Source organism: Oncorhynchus kisutch, linkage group LG17, assembly GCF_002021735.2.
Source record: "Oncorhynchus kisutch isolate 150728-3 linkage group LG17, Okis_V2, whole genome shotgun sequence".
Lineage (NCBI taxonomy): Eukaryota > Metazoa > Chordata > Actinopteri > Salmoniformes > Salmonidae > Oncorhynchus > Oncorhynchus kisutch.
In genome coordinates, this window is record NC_034190.2 from 16,923,713 (window position 1) to 16,940,592 (window position 16,880).

At 45.7% G+C, this 16,880-nt stretch overlaps 1 protein-coding gene across 8 annotated transcripts in view; it reads right to left on the bottom strand.

Annotated features, from left to right (window-relative positions):
• Window positions 1-952: 952 nt before the first annotated feature.
• Window positions 953-16,880, bottom strand: part of LOC109907254 (oxysterol-binding protein-related protein 3) — a 33,391-nt gene continuing 17,463 nt past the window's right edge. For 2 of the 8 annotated variants that reach the window (XM_031793116.1, XM_031793117.1), the window contains 21 exons: window positions 13,537-13,653; window positions 13,328-13,444; window positions 12,759-12,812; window positions 12,437-12,544; window positions 12,088-12,264; window positions 11,791-11,887; window positions 11,013-11,113; window positions 9,585-9,689; window positions 7,286-7,454; window positions 7,007-7,140; window positions 6,736-6,867; window positions 6,523-6,619; window positions 6,107-6,354; window positions 5,710-5,847; window positions 5,297-5,360; window positions 5,107-5,185; window positions 3,905-4,049; window positions 3,311-3,455; window positions 3,071-3,197; window positions 2,841-2,963; window positions 953-2,282 (listed from right to left, as the gene is read on the bottom strand). In XM_031793116.1, coding sequence (XP_031648976.1) covers window positions 2,186-2,282; window positions 2,841-2,963; window positions 3,071-3,197; window positions 3,311-3,455; window positions 3,905-4,049; window positions 5,107-5,185; window positions 5,297-5,360; window positions 5,710-5,847; window positions 6,107-6,354; window positions 6,523-6,619; window positions 6,736-6,867; window positions 7,007-7,140; window positions 7,286-7,454; window positions 9,585-9,689; window positions 11,013-11,113; window positions 11,791-11,887; window positions 12,088-12,264; window positions 12,437-12,544; window positions 12,759-12,812; window positions 13,328-13,444; window positions 13,537-13,620 — 2,541 coding nt within the window. In that variant the 5' untranslated portion in view covers window positions 13,621-13,653 and the 3' untranslated portion in view covers window positions 953-2,185. Of the gene's footprint in view, window positions 2,283-2,840; window positions 2,964-3,070; window positions 3,198-3,310; window positions 3,456-3,904; window positions 4,050-5,106; window positions 5,186-5,296; window positions 5,361-5,709; window positions 5,848-6,106; window positions 6,355-6,522; window positions 6,620-6,735; window positions 6,868-7,006; window positions 7,141-7,285; window positions 7,455-9,584; window positions 9,690-11,012; window positions 11,114-11,790; window positions 11,888-12,087; window positions 12,265-12,436; window positions 12,545-12,758; window positions 12,813-13,327; window positions 13,445-13,536; window positions 13,654-16,880 lie in introns of those variants that run through there. The other 6 variants (XM_031793120.1, XM_031793121.1, XM_031793118.1 and 3 more) reach the window with 6 other exon arrangements.

A 16,880-nucleotide genomic window follows, 5' to 3' on the forward strand; every position in this document is an offset into this window, starting at 1 on the left:
AAAGCCTGTTTAGCCTGCATGCTGTTTGTTCACTGACATATTTGTCACGCATTCCGACTGTAGGCCATTCCTTGTTATTGGGCTACAATCCACAATAAGCTATTTATCCTCTGCAGCTAAATTATAGGCCTTCTCGTGGTGGAGTAGGATATTCTGAATGATTTCATTCATTTCTGGACAGTAATTATTTAACTTTGTCAAATGTATTTAAATTATTCAGGGGTGCTGTTCAAGTGGCAATGATTATGATAGTACATGATAGTGCAACACTGGAGGGATGAGAGTAGCAGGCTCATGTCTATCAGAGCAGAGAGATGAGAGTAGCAGGCTCATGTCTATCAGAGCAGAGGGATGAGAGTAGCAGGCTCATGTCTATCAGAGCAGAGGGATGAGAGTAGCAGGCTCATGTCTATCAGAGCAGAGGGATGAGAGTAGCAGGCTCATGTCTATCAGAGCAGAGGGATGAGAGTAGCAGGCTCATGTCTACCAGAGCAGAGAGATGAGAGTAGCAGGCTCATGTCTATCAGAGCAGAGGGATGAGAGTAGCAGGCTCATGTGTATCAGAGCAGAGGGATGAGAGTAGCAGGCTCATGTCTATCAGAGCAGAGGGATGAGAGTAGCAGGCTCATGTCTATCAGAGCAGAGGGATGAGAGTAGCAGGCTCATGTCTATCAGAGCAGAGGGATGAGAGTAGCAGGCTCATGTCTATCAGCAGAGAGATCTTAGAAAGTTAATCTCATTCTATTTACATGAGAGATACAGGCATGCTTCTCACACAGCCACGGTCACTGGTTGGTCTCACACATACAGTAGTTTACAATGTTGCACAACCATAAACTGGAGCTGGACCAACCCCAATCAGCTGTTAGAATATAGGCCCAGGTTGAAAATCAACTTTTTCACTTTCGTTTTTTTGTGGGGGCAGGAGAATTAAACAAAGTGGCAACTCTAATGAACTTTGATTGCTTTTATTAGAATTTGTACATTGAAAATAATTGTTCGTGCCATGAGAGTAACCGGATCTGACCAAATACACCTAGGTTCCGGAACAAAATTTGGTTCAAATGAAGCATTGTACATGACAAACGAACAGATGACCACACACACAAAGTTGTCATTCTGACTCTAGTATAACAGTTCCACTGTTTTATTGTTCATCTTCATAGATAATGCTCTATTACTTTACTGATATACAGTACATATAATCTTATAACAGGGCAGCACACAGGCATTAACACTCAGTCTTATGAATTTCCATGTGGCCATATTTCACAAGTTCTGTCAGCCAATGGTTGAGGAGTTAAGACAGTCTGTATTGTGATTGGACAGAATTGTACAGTAAAGTGTTTGACCTTTAGAAAAAGTTAAATCTCCTAGTTACGAGACTCCATCGGTGTGCTTCTTTAGACTACATTAATAAGAGTGGTATGACATCATAAAAGTGCAATGAGGCACTTTAACTCACCAACTGTGAGTGAGGATTTGCATAATCATCTACAGCAGGTTTTCCTGAGTAGTAAATCATTCCATATTATAAACTGGGTGGTTTGAGCCCCGAATGCTGATTGACTGAAAGCTGTGTTATATCAGACCGTATACCATGGGTATGACAAAAAAATAATTGTTACTGTTCGAATTACATTGGTAAGCAGTTTATAATAGTAATAAGGTACCTTGGGGGTTTGTGGTATATGGTCAATATACCAAGGCTAATTGCTGTATCCAGGCACTCTGCGTAGCCGTGGTATGTTGACCATATACCACACCTACTCGGGACTTATTGCTCAATTAAGACACTTTGGTGGCTGGACTGCATCCGTACTAAAGTGACAGCATAAAGTATACATTTGACAAATATACAGAGAAAAGGATGACATTGAAAGAATATAGACTAAAGTAATGACAAAAACAAAACAGGAAGCTCTTTTCTTTTGAACACAGAGTCAAGTGAAAGCTAATTTCTTAAATTAGCTCCATCTCCACCTACAGAAGCAGGAAAACCATATTTGGCCGTGGGCCCTCACACTCAGCGGTCCATAGTCAACAGGACAGAGTGTTGTCCCCAAGTGCTGACCTAAGGTCAGTTTTGAGTTTTCCCTGTATTGGTTAAGGTTTGTAGGCGAGAATAATCTGACCCTAGATCTGCCCTCCCATGGGGTCACAGGGTTATAGGTAAGGTCAGAGGTCACCACAGCACAGGGAAGTCCTCTCTGCTGAACCTGGGGTTCTTCCGCTGCTCCCAGTATACATTAGAGCTCAGCCACGTGTCATCCTTTGATTTCCTGATAAATAAACAAAACAATAGTCACACAACACATATGTCATAATGCACCCAGGGAGGCAGGTAGCCTAGCGGTTAACAACATTGGGCCAGTAAGCGAAAGTTCATTGGTTCGAATCCCTGAGACAACTAAGTGAAAAATCATTCAATGTGCCCTTGAACAAGTCACTTAACCCTAATTAAGACAGTCTGTAAATCGTTCTGGATAAGAGAGTCTGGTAAATTACTAAAATGTAAAAATTTATAACCCTAACTGTATAACCCTAAATCCCAGTACAACCTAAAAAGTAAAACTGAGATCTCATGAATCCACTGAGAACAACTGTTAATGGTGTTGTTTTGACCGGTCAGACACTGAGGCTATGCACCCCACAGACCAGTGACAGTGTGGTAAGTTAAATCGACAGACGCCATTCCGCCAGACCTTTTCCATATTGTATAGGATACTATGCAGCTAAGAAGGAAGACTGACTTGTTCTGTGTTCGAGGCCAAATGTGTGACCAATGAACTCCCTTGTCTGCTAAAGTCAGACAGAAAGAGACACACACGGTTGCGTACTTGAAGAAGCGTGGTTTGTGTGTCACATTGTTCTCCTCCAGGACTTTCCTCCTCCCCCTCTGGAGCTCCTCTATCCTCCGTTTCTGCTCCTCAGCCCCCTCAATGTTCCCTTCTTCCAAACACCTGAAAGAGCATGAGTGAGTGAGTGAGTGAGTGAGTGAGAGAAAGAGAGAGCATGGAGAGAGAGCATGAGAAAGAGCATGAGAGAGATAATCCCGGGTGTGTCGTACCTCTGGTCGAGACGGAAGCGTGTGTCTGTGGGGGGTAGGAGGGGCTTCAGGGCAGCGTCAAGCTCATTCAGCTCTACAGCAAACTGAGTGAAGCCATAGTACTGGTCCTGGTCCACAGGCATGGGGTCTACCCACACACACAAAAAAAAATTCAACTTATGGTGAAGGACAACATATCAAGCTATAATATTTACTGTATGGTTGCGTTTTGATGGACAGTCCAAAGAGCCAGTCACTCACTTGCTCTCCAGATGCAGATAGCAGAAGGTGGGACTCCTTGGTACACGCCCTCATGCCATTTGCCAAAGAAGGTGTGGATGACACGCCCCCCTGTGTCCGTGACCATGCCCTCTATCTCGTTAACCGTTGAGCTCCACGATCTCGCCTGTGGGTTGAATACGCAAAACGGATTAATAATAAACAAATTAATTAACAAACCAAGGACACAAAATGTCAGGTCAATCTGAAACCCATCAAACTTTGTTAAATCATGTTATAAATTATTTAATAAAAAGCCCATACAATTCTATATCTAACACATGAATCCATCCACCACTCATCAGCTTTCCAAGAAAAATAGTCTGGAGGATGCTGTTCCTCCTGTCCCTCAGCAGATGGTGCTGTTACACCTAGGGGTTCATTTGTGTTGCCCAATTAACATGTTAGGTTATGTCTCAAATAACCCCCTAACCCCTATATAGCGCACTACTCTTGACCAGAGCCCTATGGGTAGTAGTGCATTATATACCAAATAGGGTTCCATTTGGGACAAACCCTCAGTGTAGCTGTGCGCACACAGGTATGGGCTTCACTGTATATTGTCCCTCTCCTCACCTTGACGAAAGTCACTTTACACTGGCAGGCGTCACTGCTGGTGTTTTTGATTGACATCTCTCCATAGTGTTCTATCCAGCGCTGGCCACTCAGGATGTTGTGGATGCAGGAAGTTACCTTGTTCCACTCATAGTGGTCCCCAAACCTGAGGATGACAAACACACCTGTCACGTGACACCACCCACCACTCTTTCACACCACATGACACTAGACCTGTCACACACCCCTTTACCACGCCACCCGACCAGTCACACGACACCAGACCAGTCACACGACACCAGACCAGTCACATCAGATGACACCAGACCTGTCTCACACATCCCTTTACCACGACACCAGACCTGTCACATCACACGACACTAGACCTGTCACATGACACCAGACCTGTCACACACCCCTTTACCACGCCACCCGACCTGTCACATCACACAAGACCAGACCTGTCACACGCCACCAGACCTGTCACACACCCCTTTACCATGCCACCCGACCTGTCACATCACACAAGACCAGACCTATCACACGCCACCAGACCTGTCACACACCCCTTTACCATGCCACCCGACCTGTCACATCACACGACACCAGACCTGTCACACACCCCTTTACCACGCCACCCAACCTGTCACATCACACGACACCAGACCTGTCACACACACACCTTTACCATGCCACCAGACCAGTCACACGTTACCAGACCTGTCACACACCCCTTTACCACGACACCAGACCTGTCACACGCCACCAGACCTGTCACACGCCACCAGACCTGTCACACACCCCTTTACCACGACACCAGACCTGTCACACGACACCAGACCTGTCACACGACACCAGACCTGTCACACGACACCAGACCTGTCACACACCCCTTTACCACGCCGCCAGACCTGACACCAGACCTGTCACATGACGCCACCCCCCTTCCACCCCACTCTCTTTTACATGAAAGCAGTTATTTGATGCACACACACGTCCGTAGCAGTGGAGGCTGCTGAGGGGAGGACAACTCATAATGTCTGTAATGGAGTGGTATCAACCACATGGAAACCACATCTTTGATACCACTCCATTCCAGACATTATTACGAAGCGTCCTCCCCTCAGCAGCCTCCACTGGTGCACACAGACGCGTGCACACAGACCCCCCCCCCCCCCCCCCCCCACACACACACACACACTCTATAGATCAAACAGACTCACGCTGGCAGGGTCACATGAGTGGTTCCAATGCGAACAATCTCCATGGATTTCCCCCAGAACTTATTCTTCCACTGTACATCTGAGAGGGAGACAGAGAGGAGGCAGACAGGCAGATGTAAGTAGGTCGGAGGGGGAGGTAACCCTCACAGTAACAATCCCAAATAGAGCAAAAAGGTGGTAATATGTTTACCTTGCCAAAAAGTGAAGTTGTTAGAGTCACAGTGACATGCTGACACAGGTGGGTGATGGCTCACCTAAGAAGAACAGGGGGTAACTGACAATGTAATGACAGTCATCCTACACAATGGTTGTGTCCTCAATAGCACCCTATACAGTGCAGTCATTTTGACAAGAACACTATGGCTCCTGGTCAAAGGTTGTAGACTGAATGGGAATATAAATCAAATTTTATTTATTTGTCACATACACATGGTTAGCAGATGTTAATGCGAGTGTAGCGAAATGCTTGTGCTTCTAGTTCCGACAATGCAGTAATAACCAACAAGTAATCTAGCTAACATATAGGTTGTAATTTGGAACAGAAAATTAATTAGCCCAGTGGTTCTTGGTTTACTGTATGCGAGTTAACTTGTTCCTGTTTACCTGTTCTGCTATGAACCGGAAGCCCTTGTCAGGTCTGTCACACTCGTAGGTCTCTCCTAGGACGGGGTTAAAGGGTTTACTTCCTGCCCGGTGGTAACTGGAGGCGTACGCAGACACCGCAAACGTCGCCACATACACCTGCACAGGAGACACAGTGAGAGTGAGTGAGGGAGAGAGAAAGAAAGAGGTGTGCTACTCTCCATGTGTGTGTACCTGCATCCTATACCCTCACCATTCTCTGGTACGGGTCCTGTGTGTGTGTGTGTGTACCTGCATCCTATACCCTCACCATTCTCTGGTACGGGTCCTGTGTGTGTGTGTGTGTATCTGCATCCTATACCCTCACCATTCTCTGGTACGGGTCCTGTGTGTGTGTACCTGCATCCTATACCCTCACCATTCTCTGGTACGGGTCCTGTGTGTGGTTCGCTGTATCCAGCAGCTCAGAGTACTCCACCTCCTCACACAGCCTCTGCAGTGTGTTGAGAGGCTCGTTGAGCTGAACAGGCATGGCTACCTTGGACAGGTCCTTCCCTATGTTGTTCTTGAGGATGTTCCATAGACTGACACTGCTGCTGCTGGGCTGAGGGGAGGGGAGGGTAGTCCGCCTGCGGGCCACCTGAACACCACTTCCTCCTGAGCCTGCTGGGGGAGAGAGAGGGGGTAGAGGTGCTGGTCTTAAAATGGATGTACATAGGAAACTGGACAGACATTTGTTCACTCATACAAATCGTTATGCTCGTCATGAAAATACTCATACAAACAAACACACACACACACACACACACACACACACACACACACACGGGATACCTGAGTCATGTCTCTCGCTTCCTCTCTCATTGCTGTAGCCATTGTCCATGGAAACGCTGTCACTGACATCGCTGATATACGAGTCATCATCAGAGGCCTGGAGACAGAAAATGTATATAAAATGACTCAGGGTCAGATTATTGATAACCTCCCTAATGGATTTAGTTGGCATTGGGGTTGCGTCATCTGCTCCCATCTATGGTTAGGGCTCACCTCATTCTCAGAGGAGCTGGAGGTCAGCTGGTACTCCTGAGCATCAAAGAACTCGGACATGGAATCAGGGATGGACGCTCGACTCTCATTGGACACCTGGTGGACAAGGGGGCGGGATCCATCTGGGAGATCCTGATTGGGTTTACGTTTAGGTCAGTCCCAATGGCATGTTTGGTATATATATATATATAAACACAATCTCTGGAAATCAACTTGACAATACAATGTTATGTGCAATATAGTGGAAAACAGCACATGCACACTCTCACACCTTACTCACTGAGCCATAGTCGGTCTTGAGGCCCATAACCTGTGCTGGAGGAGGGGCCTTCAGGTCAATAGTGTGTCTCACTCTGTCTCTCTCTGCTGACAGAGAACTATAGGCTGACCGCAGAGTGGAGTGAACTAGAGAGGGAGACAGAGAGGAAGAAAGAGGGTTGTGTGTGTGAGAGAGAGTGACAGAGTTTTAACCACCATACCCAGCCTTCCTCTGGAAACTCAAAAATACCTAATATTGAACCAAGGGGCCGACCTGAAACCAGGGACTCACTGTTGTTAGCGAGCCTGCAGAAGTCCTCCTGGAGGCGGTTGGCATCAGTAGGTGAGTCTGGGGAGTCCAGGAAAGCAAAGGCCTCCTGGATGTTGGCTTCAGCAGTAGAGAGGTTTGGGTGGGAGGTATGGAGATGAGGAGAGGCAGGTGGGGAGACACAGCCAGGAACCTGGTGGGACCAGAGAGAAAAATACAGGTTAAAGACAATTACAGGTGGGGGATTCATTTGGTGTCACACTGTACACATAAAACGTCTTCATTAAACAACAGTTGACATGTATGTACACTCCCCTACTTATTTGTAGTCAACATAAATTGCAGGCCTATGTAACACACACATACTACATGACCAAAAGTAAACTCAGCAAAAAAAGAAACCCAAAGATAATTCGCAAAAATCCAAATAACTTCCCAGATCTTTATTGTAAAGGGTTTAAACACTGTTTCCCATGCCTGTTCAATGAACCATAAACAATTAATGAACATGCACCTGTGGAACGGTCGTTAAGACACTAACAGCTTACAGACAGTAGGCAATTAAGGTCACAGTTATGAAAACTTACTACACTAAAGAGGCCTTTCTACTGACTCTGAAAAACACAAAAAGAAAGATGCCCAGGGTCCCTGCTCATCTGCGTGAACGTGCCTTAGGCATGCTGCAAGGAGGCATGAGGACCGCAGATGTGGCCAGGGCAATAAATTGCAATGTCCGTACTGTGAGAAGCCTAAGACAGCGCTACAGGGAGACAGGACGGACAGCTGATCGTCCTCGCAGTGGCAGACCACGTGTAACAACACCTGTACTGGATCGGTACATCCGAACATCACACCTGCAGAACAGGTACAGGATGGCGACAACTTCCAACTTCCAGAGTTACACCAGGAAAGCACAATCCCTCCATCAGTGCTCAGACTGTCCGCAATAGGCTGAGAGAGGCTGGACTGAGGGCTTGTAGGCCTGTTGTAAGGCAGGTCCTCACCAGACGTCACCGGCAACAACGTCGCCTAAGTGCACAAACCCATCGTCGCTGGACCAGACAGGACTGGCAAAAAGTGCTCTTTACTGTCGAGTCTCGGTTTTGTTTCACCAGGGGTGATGGTCAGATTTGCGTTTATCGTCGAAGGAATGAGCATTACACCGAGGCCTGTACTCTGGAGCGAGACTAATTTGGAGTATTAGTGAGGTCGGGCACTGGTGTTGGGCGATTAGGTCTGGCTCGCAGTCGGCAATCCAATTCATCCCGAAGGTATTCGACGGGGTTGAGGTCAGGGCTCTGTGGAGGCCAGTCAAGTTCTTCCACACCGATTTCGACAAACCATTTCTCTATGGACCACGCTTTGTGCATGGGGGCATTGTCATGCTGAAACAGGCATGGGTCTTTCTCAAACGGTTGCTACAAAGTTGGAAGCACAGAATTGTCTAGAATGTAATTGTATACTGTAGTAGCGTTAAGATTTCCCTTTACTGGAAATAAGGGGCCTAGCCCAAACCATGAAAAACAGCCCCACCAAACTTTACAGTTCCCATTATGCATTGGGGCAGGTCGCGGTTTTCCTGGTATCAGCCAAACCCAGATTTGTCTGTCGGGCTGCCAGATGGTGAAGCATGATACATCATTCCAGAGAATGCGTTTCCACTGCTCCTGGGTCCAATGGCGGCGAGATTTACACCATTTACACCATCCCGATGGGTGCATTACGCATGGTGATCTTAGGCATGTGGCTGCTCGGCCATGGAAACCCATTTCATGAAGCTCCCGATGATATTATTGTGCTGACGTTGCTTCCAGAGGCAGTTTGGAACTCGGTAGTGAGTGTTGCAACTGAGGACAGACCATTTTTATGCTCTACGCACTTCAGCACTCCGTTTCTGTGAGCTTGTGTGGCCTACCACTTTGCGGCTTAGCCGAGATGTTTTCACTTCGCAATAACAGCACATACAGTTGATCGGGGCAGCTCTAGCAGGACAGAAATTTGACTAACTGACTTGTTGGAAAGGTGTCACCCTATGACAGTGCCACATTGAAAGTCACTTAGCTCTCAGTAAGGCCATTCTTCTGACAATTTTTGTTTATGGAGATTGCATGCCTGTGTATTTGGTTTCATACACCTGTCATTAACAGGTATGGCTGAAATAGCCAAACACTAATTTGAAGGGGTGTCCACATGCCACAGTATCACAAACTCCATAAGACAGTATTACAGTAGTAGTCGTCAATGCAACACTTCTCTCCAGTGGTTGTAGGTGTGACATGGACCGGTAGCAGGTATTGCTTTGAGAGAAAATAAAAGTGTGTACCTGTAGTGTGGCTATGATATCTTTTTTGTTATCTTTGTTGCAATTTTTTGAACGCCACTTCCTGGGACCCCTCTTCTCCTTCTTGGGGATGTCGTATGTTGAGGCCTGGTGTCCCAGAGAGGGTAACAGAGAGAGGGAAGGGACAGACAACTATTACCATAGAGAGAAAACGTAGAGGTTAGGGTTAAAGTCTTGGGGTAAATGGAGATGTGAATACCTGCAGTGTACTGATAGCAGGGGCAGAGTAAGGGGAAGTGTAGTGTAGGTCAGGGTTATAGGTCGTGTTACCATGAGGTTGATGGTGGGGGCAGAAGAAGTGTAGTGTAGGTCAGGGTTATAGGTCGTGTTACCATGAGGTTGATGGCGGGGGCAGAGGAAGTGTAGTGTAGGTCAGGGTTATAGGTCGTGTTACCATGAGGTTGATGACGGGGGCAGAGGAAGTGTAGTGTAGGTCAGGGTTATAGGTCGTGTTACCATGAGGTTGATGACGGGGGCAGAGGAAGTGTAGTGTAGGTCAGGGTTATAGGTCGTGTTACCATGAGGTTGATGACGGGGGCAGAGGAAGTGTAAGGTAGGTCAGGGTTATAGGTCGTGTTACCATGAGGTTGATGACGGGGGCAGAGGAAGTGTAAGGTAGGTCAGGGTTATAGGTCGTGTTACCATGAGGTTGATGGCTGGGGCAGAGGAAGTGTAAGGTAGGTCAGGGTTATAGGTCGTGTTACCATGAGGTTGATGGCAGGGGCAGAGGAAGTGTAGTGTAGGTCAGGGTTATAGGTCGTGTTACCATGAGGTTGATGGCTGGGGCAGAGGAAGTGTAGTGTAGGTCAGGGTTATAGGTCATGTTACCATGAGGTTGATGACGGGGGCAGAGGAAGTGTAGTGTAGGTCAGGGTTATAGGTCGTGTTACCATGAGGTTGATGGCTGGGGCAGAGGAAGTGTAGTGTAGGTCAGGGTTATAGGTCATGTTACCATGAGGTTGATGACGGGGGCAGAGGAAGTGTAGTGTAGGTCAGGGTTATAGGTCGTGTTACCATGAGGTTGATGGCTGGGGCAGAGGAAGTGTAGGTCAAATTTATAGCTTAAAGCTGCACTATGTAACTTTTTGGGCGACCCAACCAGACATAGAAGTGTGTGTTATATATCTATCATTCTCATTGAAAGCAAGTCTAAGAAGCTGTGGGTATGTTCTATATGCACTATTTCTATGCTTCCCTTCTTAAGTTTTGTTTTTGCGTCTTTTACTTTGTTTTGTACACCAGCTTCAAACAGCTGAAAATACAATTGAAAATAATATAATATATTTTAAATATATTTTAAATATATTTTAGTGTAGTGTAGGGTAGGTAGTAGGTTATAGGGGCCAAGAACTGTATGTGTACTGGGCCAAGGTTAGGGTTATAGGTTAAAGGGCAAATGTTACGTGTTACCATGAGGCTGATGGCGGGGGCAGAGTAAGTGCGGTGGAGAACCTCCATACTCTTCAGTAACAGGTTGAGTTCCAACAGGTAAGACTCACACTCCTCTAAATCTAAGAGAGAAGGATGACAGATGAATGGCAGAAGTTGAGGGAGGATCAAAATAGAGACAGTAAAGGCTAAAACAGTTGAAGAGTTCATGCCCATTTTATGATTACATTTTTTCTTAAGGCAAGCTGAAGTCTGTAGCTAAAGTCTACGCCCCTTCGACAGTGATTGGTCAAAGGTTTGGATTCTTCAGTAAAGTATTTGTCATTCAACAAGAGATTACTAGTTTTCACGAAAACGTTTTAATCCACCAAACATCTTAGTTAGATGTAAAATTGTGCAACTAAGATCTCCTCGGCAAAAACGTCAAAATAAATGACAGATTTCTAGAGTTATCTTAGATTAATTCTGAATATTTTAGGAAAGTGTATACTGACTATGGCGTTTCAAAATGGACAAACAGTACCTTTGCTGCTTTTTTCAAATGTTTCAAGCGAATGTCTTCAGGTCTAGTTCGGGTCTCCTAGCCGACTTCGGCTAGGCGGCAGCTGGACTGAAGCATGCAGACCCCTTAAGCCTGTGTCCCAAATGGCAAACCTATTCCCTATATAGTGCACTATGGGCTCTGGTCAAAAGTAGCGCACCGTGTATGGTATAGGGGGCCAGTTGGGACACAGCCAACAAGTAAGGTGAGATCCAGAAAAGGTATGGGACAGACAGGTGAGAGGTTTCACCTCCATACCTCTGCAGCACTTGTCCATGTCTTCGGAGGAGTGGAGCCAGGCACTGACCTTAGCCTGCTGGACAACTGACGCCTGCTTAGCTAGACTGGAGTGGCGCTAAGAGATGGAGTGGGGGAAGGATAGAGAGATTGAGAGTGGAGAGAGGGAAAGACAAGGAGATGGAATGTGCATAGACAGAAGCCGACGCTATACAGTACAATAATGAAATTATGATTGTTCAGTTAAGAAGCTGCAGGAAGACGTTGCTTTTAGGCACAGAAAAATGATTATGGATCAGTGTCTGGGGAGAACTGTACCTGTCTCATGGAGTCGTTGGGGTTGGGAGAGAGGTGTGAGGAGGGGTGGAACAGAAGCCTCTCGTGGGGATACATCGCAATCTCGTTTTGACGGAAGACACGGTGATGTCGCAGCTTCGACACCCAATCATCAAACAGCTGCTGTGACTTCATTTCCTGAGACTTGTCAGACTTCACCTATAGAACAGAGAGATTGTCATTCAAGTAGAAGAGAGAAAAGATCAAATGAGAGAAACAAGATAAACGGGAGAGAAACGATAAAACGAGAAACAAGAAAGAGAGAAATTATAAAACGAGAGAGAAACGAGATAAAACTAGATAAACGAGAGAGAGAAACAGAAAGAGTCACCTTGAGGTGATAAATGTTGTCGTTGGTGTCCAGATCTATGGCCTTGGTTTTCTTCTTGATTGACATGACAGACAGCCCTACATCAATGCAGCCATGCAGCTTGTCCTTCTTCAGCAGGAAACAAAAGCAAAGGTCAGTGTGTGTGTGTGTGTGTGTGTGTGTGTGTGTGTGTGTGTGTGTGTGTGTGTGTGTGTGTGTGTGTGTGTATATTTGACTAAATGAGCAAATGCTTTCTCCTTCATCAATGACATATTGTACATTAAATAAATTCTGTGCGTGTGTGTGTTGCATCTGCCTGAAATACTTTTGAATAGGTACTTACATCAGCTCCACGCTTTGAGTACTTCAGAATGCCTTTCTCCAGCAAGAAGTATCTCTGTATAACAAGAGACCGAATAGCAACTGTTTCAGCCGCCCTTCAGTCACATTTCAATCTGCTTTGTGCCAAGGAAATATCTTCACAACTTACTGCTATGGGTAAAAGCTTTTTACATGAATAACATAGTATCCATTCAAACACTCCATTCAAATGTAACATCCAGCTTAACAAGTGTCTTATCAGAGCTTTAGATAAACACCAGGTATGTGTCGGGTAGCACACTTCTCACATTTCCACCCCATTTCCATGTGCCAGCCCTTCAGGTAATTGCGGAGTTAAAGGAGGGGCAGGGTGTATCAAGTGTCTTTCCTTGATTCCTCACGTCCATAAGACGAGAAGATCTGAAAATAACCTCTGATTTTCTCCTCCAATGCATTTGGAGGATTCAAGGAAAGACACTTGAGATTCACCTGCAGTGAGAGGTAAGGAGTTAATGGAGGTGCCCACCTTGTGCCATCCCTTCACAGATTAGGGGTGAGAAGGTGGTCAGGGGTAAGGCAGGTAGTACCCACCTTTTGCCATCCTTTCATGGGCCATTTCCTCCTCTTGAGCAGGAAGCCCTCCTGTTTCTCTGGCTCCTGGATGTTGCCAGGGTTACCCTTCAGGCCCTCAATGATCTCCCAGCTGTCCTGTAGAGAGAGACTCATGGAGTTACGCACACGCACGCACACGCACACACACGCACACACACGCACACGCACACACACGCACACGCACACACCTGATGGTTGTCATGTTTGGACGAGCTGGCGCTGCCGTCACTGTGGGTAGGGGACACTGATGTCATCTTCCTGTTACTTAGCATTCCGACATCAAGAGACTGTCACCATGACTACCACTGAGAGAGAGAGAAACAAGAAGCAGTGAGAAAGACAACATTCAGTTATTTAATTTTCTGCACGTTTGGAGACACACAGGTGAGCTGAGAGAAATTAAATATGCATACCACTGTTGTGTTGCTTTAGTGAAGCAGCTGGACATAACAATAGGTGTGACTTGAGAGAACAGACAAACTATTCTACGCCCTAATAAAACTACGAGTGCTTTTACTGTAGGTTAGGCATGAGATCATCACGTGTTCTTTATGTAGGCATGAACTCTGACACAGTACACACACACACACTTCCTGCAGCATACACCCAGCATACACATGCCAGTGAGCCAGTGGCAGCAGCACTGTAAAACCCACATGACCCCAAGTACAGTCAGTCATTACTGCTGTGCTGTGCTGACCAGCAACAAAATGAGTCCACAACAAATGAGTCATCAATACTGGGTTATACAATCAGTCCCAGCCAAGTCCTTCAAATCACAGCAGAGGACTAAGCTAGCCGGTAGCCACACACGCCAACACTGGGAGAGACATGGAATTCTGCTGCTTGGTAGTTGCTAGAAGCATACACAATCGGATGTGAATAAAATCTCCACATTCTGTGATACTAGGGCTGGCACAATGACAGTATAAATCGTGTAACTGATGATTGTGGATGAAGACAGTCATGAAAAGAAAATAACGAACAGCTGACTGAAGACAAGACGGCCGGGCATTCGTGCGTTTCCGCAGTTACACATGAACTCTGCAACGTTTTGAGACTTTTGTTGCTCCTTGCTGAAACAAAATATTTTGTTAAACAACCTTTAGAGGCAATCACTGCAATCAAACGTTTTCTATAGCTCTCAAATGAGACTTCTGCACCTGTTAACAGGTAGTTTGGCCCTCTCTGGAGCAAACTGCTCCAGCTGTCTCAAGTTTGATGGGGACCTTCTCCAGACTGCAAGTTTCAGCTCTTTCCATAGGTGTTCGATAGGATTCAGATCAGGACTCATAGAAGGCCACTTCAGAATAGTCCAATATTTCGTTATTATCCATTCTTTGGCGCTTTTAGCTGCGTTTTGGGTCATTATCCTGTTGGAGGACCCATGACCTGCGACTGAGACAGAGCTTTCTGACACTGGGCAGTACATTTCACTCCAGAATGCCTTGATGGTCTTGAGATTTCATTGTTCCCTGCACAGATCCAAGGCACAGCAAAGCAGCCCCAGAACATAACCAAGCCTCCTCCATGCTTCACTGTAGGTATGGGGTTCTTTTCTTTGAAAGCTTCATTTTTCATCTGTAAACGTAGAGCCGATGTGACTTGCCAAAAAGCTCCAGTTTTGACTTATCCATCCAAAGGACATTCTCCCAGAAGGATTGTGACTTGTCAATATGCATTTTAGCAAATTCCAGTCTGGCTTTTTTATGTTTTTCTTTCAAAAGTAAAGTCATCCTGGGTCTTCTTCCATGGAACCCACTTTCGCTCAAAAAGCAACGGATGGTGCGATCAGAAACTGCCGTACGTTCAGTTTGTATCTCTTTGGCAGTTATCCTTGGTTCTTTTTCTACCATTCGCACTCTCCTTCTGTTCAATCTGGGGTTGATTTTCCTCTTGCGGCCGCAGCCAGGGAGGTTGGCTACAGTTCCATGGACCTTAACTTCATAATAATATTTACCTATTATTGTCTTTCTGATCTCCTCAGACAAATCTCTCCTTGCTTTCTCTGGTCCATGTTCAGTGTGGTGTATACAATGATACCAAACAGCACAGTGACTACTTGACTCTGGTCCATGTTCAGTGTGGTGTATACAATGATACCAAACAGCACAGTGACTACTTTACTCTGGTCCATGTTCAGTGTGGTGTATACAATGATACCAAACAGCACAGTGACTACTTTAGTCCATTTAAATAGGCTGAATGAGTGGTTACACGATTGGAGACGTGTGATACTAATTAAAATAAACTAATTTCTTTGAAATATCACTATAATCCAATTATTCATTATATTTTCTAAGGGGTACCAACAAATGTGTCCAGGCCATTTTAGAATAAGCAACAATTCATATTTTTTCACAGATTCTTTATTCTATGACATACCAAAGGTATGCAAGTATACATGATAAAATAGCTTTTAATTTCACCACTTTTCAGAAAGAATTAAACATTATTTCAATGAGCTGTAAGGGTACCAAAAACTTTGAGCATGTGTTATACACACAATCAATAAATACACACACACACACACACACACACACACACACACACACAGGGTGTACAAAACATAAGGAACGCCTGCTCTTTCCATGACATACACTGAGTGTACAGTGTTCAACACTTGTTTGATGACAAAGCAAAAAACAGGTTTGTAGAAATGCTGACTAATTTATTAAAAACAAAAATACCTACATAAGTATTCAGACCCTTTGCTATGCGACTCGAAATTGAGCTTAAGTGCATCGTGTTTCCATTGATCATCCTCGAGATGATGCTACAACTTGATTGGATACCACCTGTGGTTAATTCAATTGATTGGACATGATATGCAAAGGCACATGCCTGTCTATAGAAGGTCCACATGCCTGTCTATAGAAGGTCCCTCAGTTGACAGTGCATGTCACAGCAAAAACCAAGCCATGAAGTCGAAGGAATTGACCGTAGAGCTCCGAGACAGGATTGTGTCGAGGCACAGATGTGGGGGAGGATACCAAAACCTTTCTGCAGCATTGATTTTCCCCAAGAACACAATGGCCTCCATCTTTAAATGGAAGTTTGTGATTTCAAAGACTCTTCCTAAAGCTGTCCACCCGACTAAACTGAGCAATTGGGGTAGAAGGGCCTTGGTCAGGGAGCTGACCAAGCACCCGATTGGAGCTCTAACAGAGTGACTGTGTTCCTCTGTGGAGATGGGAGAACCTTCCAGAATGGCAACCATCTCAGCAGCACTCCAACAATCAGGCCTTTATGGTAGAGTGGCCAGATGGAAGACACTCCTCAGCCCGCTTGGAGTTTGCCAAAAGGCACCTAAAGAACTCAGACCATGAGAAACAAGATTATCTGGTCTGATGAAACCAAGATTGAACTCCTTGGCCTGAATGCCAAGCGACACGTCTGGAGGAAATCTGCCACCATCCCTACGGTGAAGCATGGTGGTGGCAGCATCCTGCTGTGGGGATGTTTTTCAGAGGCAGGGATTGGGAGACTAGTCAGGATCGAGGCAAAGATGAACAGAGCAAAGTACAGAGAT